The sequence below is a fragment of the Poecilia mexicana genome, unplaced genomic scaffold (assembly GCF_051168715.1).
Source record: "Poecilia mexicana isolate PSO_F unplaced genomic scaffold, ASM5116871v1 ptg000076l_RagTag, whole genome shotgun sequence".
NCBI lineage: Eukaryota > Metazoa > Chordata > Actinopteri > Cyprinodontiformes > Poeciliidae > Poecilia > Poecilia mexicana.
The window spans coordinates 8,351-15,000 of NW_028263426.1; the positions used below are offsets into that span (position 1 = coordinate 8,351).

The 6,650-nt window shown below is 63.7% G+C and overlaps 1 protein-coding gene across 1 annotated transcript; it reads right to left on the bottom strand.

Moving 5' to 3' along the window:
* Positions 1–1,313: 1,313 nt before the first annotated feature.
* On the bottom strand, positions 1,314–3,726 carry LOC148152381 (uncharacterized). The gene is made up of 3 exons (XM_088003616.1): positions 2,064–3,726; positions 1,713–1,961; positions 1,314–1,625 (listed from the first exon to the last, which is right to left on the bottom strand). Exons 1-3 carry the CDS (start codon positions 3,477–3,479, stop codon positions 1,347–1,349), a joined length of 1,944 nt encoding a protein of 647 aa, XP_087859742.1. The 5' UTR covers positions 3,480–3,726; the 3' UTR covers positions 1,314–1,346.
* Between the last annotated feature and the right edge of the window lie 2,924 nt (positions 3,727–6,650).

The window sequence follows — 6,650 nt, forward strand, 5'->3', positions numbered from 1 at the left end:
TGCCTGGAGGTCAAGGCCTGCAGCTCCAGGCCTGGTTCTCTGCCTGGAGGTCAAGGCCTGCAGCTCCAGGCCTGGTTCTCTGCCTGGAGGTCAGGGCCTGCAGCTCCAGGCCTGGTTCTCTGCCTGGAGGTCAGGGCCTGCAGCTCCAGGCCTGGTTCTCTGCCTGGAGGTCAAGGCCTGCAGCTCCAGGCCTGGTTCTCTGCCTGGAGGTCAAGGCCTGCAGCTCCAGGCCTGGTTCTCTGCCTGGAGGTCAAGGCCTGCAGCTCCAGGCCTGGTTCTCTGCCTGGAGGTCAAGGCCTGCAGCTCCAGGCCTGGTTCTCTGCCTGGAGGTCAAGGCCTGCAGCTCCAGGCCTGGTTCTCTGCCTGGAGGTCAGGGCCTGCAGCTCCAGGCCTGGTTCTCTTCCTGGAGGTCAAGGCCTGCAGCTCCAGGCCTGGTTCTCTGCCTGGAGGTCAAGGCCTGCAGCTCCAGGCCTGGTTCTCTGCCTGGAGGTCAAGGCCTTTAGCTCCAGGCCTGGTTCTCTGCCTGGAGGTCAGGGCCTGCAGCTCCAGGCCTGGTTCTCTGCCTGGAGGTCAAGGCCTGCAGCTCCAGGCCTGGTTCTCTGCCTGGAGGTCAAGGCCTGCAGCTCCAGGCCTGGTTCTCTGCCTGGAGGTCAAGGCCTGCAGCTCCAGGCCTGGTTCTCTGCCTGGAGGTCAGGGCCTGCAGCTCCAGGCCTGGTTCTCTTCCTGGAGGTCAAGGCCTGCAGCTCCAGGCCTGGTTCTCTGCCTGGAGGTCAAGGCCTGCAGCTCCAGGCCTGGTTCTCTGCCTGGAGGTCAAGGCCTGCAGCTCCATGCCTGGTTCTCTGCCTGGAGGTCAGGGCCTGCAGCTCCAGGCCTGGTTCTCTTCCTGGAGGTCAGGGCCTGCAGCTCCATGCCTGGTTCTCTTCCTGGAGGTCAGGGCCTGCAGCTCCATGCCTGGTTCTCTTCCTGGAGGTCAGGGCCTGCAGCTCCATGCCTGGTTCTCTTCCTGGAGGTCAGGGCCTGCAGCTCCATGCCTGGTTCTCTGCCTGGAGGTCAGGGCCTGCAGCTCCATGCCTGGTTCTCTTCCTGGAGGTCAGGGCCTGCAGCTCCATGCCTGGTTCTCTTCCTGGAGGTCAGGGCCTGCAGCTCCATGCCTGGTTCTCTTCCTGGAGGTCAGGGCCTGCAGCTCCATGCCTGGTTCTCTTCCTGGAGGTCAGGGCCTGCAGCTCCATGCCTGGTTCTCTTCCTGGAGGTCAGGGCCTGGAGCTACCCCAACCTACCCTCCCTCCCCAGCCCAGGTAATTAAAGAGATGCGGTTGTTTCACATTTAACATCTTTATTGAACATTTTTAATTGTTTTCCTCCGTCTCTCTCTCCGAGTCCCCAGGGGTGGTGGAGGAGGCCAGGTCCGAAGAGGAGTCACCTTGCCGGGGGGGGAGTGGTGGGCTGGCTTCCCCGGAGCCTGGAGAGGAAGATTGTGGCGCTGTGGCCCGGTCAAACTTGCTCCGGATGTCCGCCAGTTGTTCCGCCGTGAGCTGGTTGGCGTAGAACCTGTCCGCGGTCCTGGTGTCGTGGCACATCACCCGGGCAAGCTGTCCCCTGACCTCGCTGCTGTGTGCATCCCTTGCCTGAAAAACAGAATAAAAATGTATTAAAAAACCTGGTGGTTTTTTCTTTCCCCCCCCCCCCTCCGACCGGAGAAATGTGCTACCCACGTGTGTGGCCACTGCGCTGCGGAAATCAGTCATGGTCGGCCGGCCTGGAAGCCCCATCTCCGTCCAGGCACACTGGGAGAACCGCGTCAGCTTGGCGATCCGCTTCTGGTTGCTGCTGAAGAGGAGGAACCGGCACGGTGGGTTCAGCGTGTTCCGGACGGAGAGCCACCGGACGAACCAGCTGAACTCGGCGTGGGTCAGGAACAGCTGGGCCGCCCCGAAGGCCCTGTTGGTCTTGTGGTTCCTCACCTGAGAAGGGATGAGATGAGATGAGCTCCAGGAGCATGGAGCTCAGTGCGCCTGGTTCTCTGCCCGGAGCTCCATGCCCCTGGTTCTCGTAGATCCACTTACATTGATCACAAAGCCTGGAGATCCTTCCTCAGCATCCTCCATCGCCTCCTGGAGCTCCCCCACAGTCATGTTGGTCAGCACCCCAGGCCGGTGGCCGTAGACAGCAGACAGGTAGCAGGCCAGGTAGCCGTAGAGCCTGTGGCGGAGCTGGACGTTCGAGGGTGCCGCCTCCAGCTTCCCGAGGAGCACAGGGATGGTGGCCGTGGCCAGGCTCTTGCACCTCCGCAGCTGCTTCCTGCTGATGGACCTCTTGGCCTTGGAGCGCTTCACGGAGATCTGGTGGAGGGTTACCTCGGTCACGATCTGCTGGAGGTCCGCTCTGACCGCCCTGCTCACCCCCCTGATCTGTCTCTTGGTCAGCCTGCAGCCCCTCGGCGGGGTCTCGGAGAAGTAGTCCATGAACTGCGAGAAGTTCACCAGGTAGACCTTGACTGTTGTTATGGCTCTCCTCCTGTCCTTCAGGGCTTGTGGGAAGGCGTGGATCTTCTCCAGGTCATGCATGAACGCCCAGGTGGCGTTGAGAGGTTTCCCCCGGGCCACGAAGGAGAGAAGGCTCCGGATCCGGCCCAGCTTGGAGCGCGCGTTCATGCAGTGCTGCGGGGTGGGCAGGGCCCCACGGAGGTGCGTGTGGTACTCCTCCAAGTAGCTCTCCACGGCAGCGGGGAACACTAGCGGTGCGAAGGGGAGCAGGGCAAGCCCTCGGACCGCCCTGGTGCTGCTGGAGCCGGCCGGAGGGTCAGAGTCGCTCGTCTCCGCCTCTGGCCGCGTCCCGGCAGGGGCAGGAGAGCCAGCGTTGGAAGCAGGACCAGGAGGGGGAGAGCCGGGGTCGGAACCAGGACCACCAGGACCAGGAGGAGGAGGAGGAGGAGGGCTGGCCGTGGAGCCAGGAGGAGGAGGAGGAGAAGAGGCGTTGGAACCAGGGGGCGGCGATGCGGGCAGAGAACCAGGTCTGTGGGAGCGAGGCGGAGAATCCCTACCGGAAAGAGGCTCCAGGGCGGTCCCCGGAGAAGAGGAGGACACGTCTCCGTCCTCCCCAGGAGAGTCTGGGGCTGGTTGCTGCTGGTCCGGCAGGTCCAGCTCGGAAGCCAGCCGTGGCGTGGGCTCCGTGGACCTCAGTACGGAGAGAGCGTGGATGGTGGCCCTCCAGTGAAGGCTGCGGAGGTGCCCCCTTATCGTCTCGACCTCCAGCTCCCCGTGACCGGCGGAGAGGTGGCGGTCGACCCTGGGACCTCTGTAGGTGCAGCCCCGGACAGGGCAGTCCATTCCCCGGACGTTGACTCGCCCGTGGGCAAAAGCCAGCAGGATTTTCCGCTCCGCCTGGTTCAAAACGCGGTGAACTCGCTCTAAATGCTTCGGCAGCTGGGCAAACTTACTGCGGCAGATGGGGCAGCGTCTGTAGGGTCGATGGTTTGGCATCTGGAAGCTTCCCCGGTGCTCAAAACCTCCAGCAGAAGCGTCTCTGTCCGGCTGCCGGGGCTGGAATGAGCAGGTGCAGCCTATTGAGGCCAATTAGCTGCAGGGGAACGGCGGGGCGCAGCAGGTGCAGCCTATTGAGGCCAATTGGCGGGGCGCAGCCGGTGCCCTCCGGCTAATCAGCGCCCTGGCAGCGTCAGCGGAGGCAGGGCAGCGCTCACGTACGCCCTGGCAGCGTCAGCGGAGGCAGGGCAGCGCTCACGTACGCCCTGGCAGCGTCAGCGGAGGCAGGGCAGCGCTCACGTACGCCCTGGCAGCGTCAGCGGAGGCAGGGCAGCGCTCACGTACGCCCTGGCAGCGTCAGCGGAGGCAGGGCAGCGCTCACGTACGCCCTGGCAGCGTCAGCGGAGGCAGGGCAGCGCTCACGTACGCCCTGGCAGCGTCAGCGGAGGCAGGGCAGCGCTCACGTACGCCCTGGCAGCGTCAGCGGAGGCAGGGCAGCGCTCACGTACGCCCTGGCAGCGTCAGCGGAGGCAGGGCAGCGCTCACGTACGCCCTGGCAGCGTCAGCGGAGGCAGGGCAGCGCTCACGTACGCCCTGGCAGCGTCAGCGGAGGCAGGGCAGCGCTCACGTACGCCCTGGCAGCGTCAGCGGAGGCAGGGCAGCGCTCACGTACGCCCTGGCAGCGTCAGCGGAGGCAGGGCAGCGCCAACCGCGGACATTGGCCGTTCGCCATAGGTAGGGTTATGGGACGGAGGAAAAGACCCCCGCGGGAGACCCCCTTAACGGGGTCCCAGAGGGCTGAAACTCGGTGGGTCGGTCCGGGGCCTTCCCCCGGACCGTGTGCCACCGTTGGTCCGGGCCCCCCGCCCCCCAGGGCCTGGATCCCGGCCCTGGGGGGCCCCCGGACTTTGAGACCCCCTGGAGACCCTACCCTATGAGCCAGGGGTCTCAAACTCGGTGGGTCGGTCCGGGGCCTTCCCCCGGACCGTGTGCCACCGTTGGTCCGGGCCCCCCGCCCCCCAGGGCCTGGATCCCGGCCCTGGGGGGCCCCCGGACTTTGAGACCCCCTGGAGACCCAACCATAAGAGCCAGGGGTCTCAAACTCGGTTTGGCCATAGCCCCCGACGTACCCTCCAAGGGTTCCAAAGCACGCGGAGATCGGACCAAGTTTGCGGCTCCAGGCCCGCCCGAAGTGTCGGGTGGTCTCCCATTCATTCCCTATGGAGGGCCCTTTTCCGGATGGCTGAAAACGACATTTCCGGCTCTCCTGGGAGATCGGGGCCCCCCATACGTGCATGTCATATACCGTTTTAAAGCTCCGAGCCTCCTGAACACGGAGGTGGTCTCGGATCGCCTCTAGGACCTTCCCCCGACCTTCTACGGGTCTCCAAAGGTAAGGTGGGTTATGGGACGGAGGCAAAGACCCCCGCGGGAGACCCCCTTAACGGTGTCCCAGAGGGCTGAAACTCGGTGGGTCGGTTGGGGGCAACCCCCACGACCGTGTGCCACCGTTGGTCCGGGCCCCCCGCCCCCCGAGGCCGAGATCCAGGCCCTGGGGGGCCCCAGATTTGAGACCCCCTGGAGACCCAACCATAAGAGCCAGGGGTCTCAAACTCGGTTTGGCCATAGCCCCCGACGTACCCTCCAAGGGTGCCGAAGCACGCGGAGATCGGACCCCGTTTGCGGCTGCAGCCCCGGTTCAAAGGTCGGGTGGTCTCCCATTCATTCCCTATGGAGGGCCCTTTTCCGGATGGCTGAAAACGACATTTCCGGCTCTCCTGGGAGATCGGGGCCCCCCATACGTGCATGTCATATACCGTTTTAAAGCTCCGAGCCTCCTGAACACGGAGGTGGTCTCGGATCGTCTCTAGGACCTTCCCTCGAGCTTCTACGGGTCTCCAAAGGATTAGCGTCAAACCGGGCCGGCTTTGCCCCGCGATAAGTCGGTCCAAACGGACCGGAACCCGGGCGAGCCGCACACCGTCGGATCCGGGCCGGTCCGCGGATGGTTCTGGTGGTCTCCGATTTCCGCTAGGACGTTCCCCCGAATTTATACGAATTTTTAACCGTTTTGGGCCCAACCGGACCTCCGGTCCGGTTCCCGGGGTCCCACCGACCCGAGACCCGGATCATCGAGCTCCTGAGACGGCCCCGGTCACGAGGGTGTCGGTCCCGGAAGCCTGGGTGGAGGTCCGAAAACCGGACTTCCAGAGGGGGAGACTCGGCGGTGAGCAGCTGCAGATTTCGTCCGCCTGCTAGCGCGGCCCTCCCGGATAGCTCTGCCGCGGATCCCCGGTCTGGACCTCCGGAGCTCCGGTTCGATCCTTAAAAACGCACTGCACCCAGGCAAACCATATATTGGCTGAAAGCTTGGACCGCGGGGAACACGGTGGTGGTCTCGGATCGTCTCTAGGACCTTCCCAGCCGGCGGTAGAAGCGAAAGAAGTTTACCGGGAAATGAGCTCCAAAAATCGGTCAAAAATGCGTTTTATCCGGGAAAACCGGATATGGTTCGAATCTCCGGAGCCCGAAGAGCAGCCCGGTGAAGACCGCATGGTTCTATCTTTAAAAATGAGGGAGATACGGGGTTTTAAAAAAAGCAGTACTGCCCCCACGACGGGGGGGGCGTTCTGGGAGTGAAAGTCAAAACGCTTTTCGGGCCCTTATAAAGAAAATCACTGCCGGAACGATATCAGGAGAGAGTTGGAAAAGAGGGTCTGGGCGGAAAAATGACTAAGTGTTTCAACACTTAGACATATTTTCATGATCCTTGAAGTCTCGGGAGGCCATCCAAGCGGGTCTCAGCCCTCTTTTCCCCCATTTTCGGCCGTTTTTAGCGCTTTTTCGGCAAAAAGTTGCACTTTGTCCTGGAGAAGCGGGGCTTTCACGCTGTGGCTTCCCGTTCGGCCGGTGAGTCTCCACGGTCCATCTGATGGGCCTGGTGGCTGCTCCGGTTGGCGCGGAGCTCCGTGGAGCCCCGTGGAAGCTGGAATAAAAGCGCGGAGTCTCCCTGGACCCAGGCCGAAGACGGAGCACCGACAGCGGGCTGACCCCGCCTAGGTGTCCCGCTCGGAGGTCTGGAGCTCTGGTGGATGGCTCCCCAAGCACATTTACACACACTTTCCTGACCGAACAGCACTCGTGGCCTGCCATGGAGGGCCCCCGCCGGCC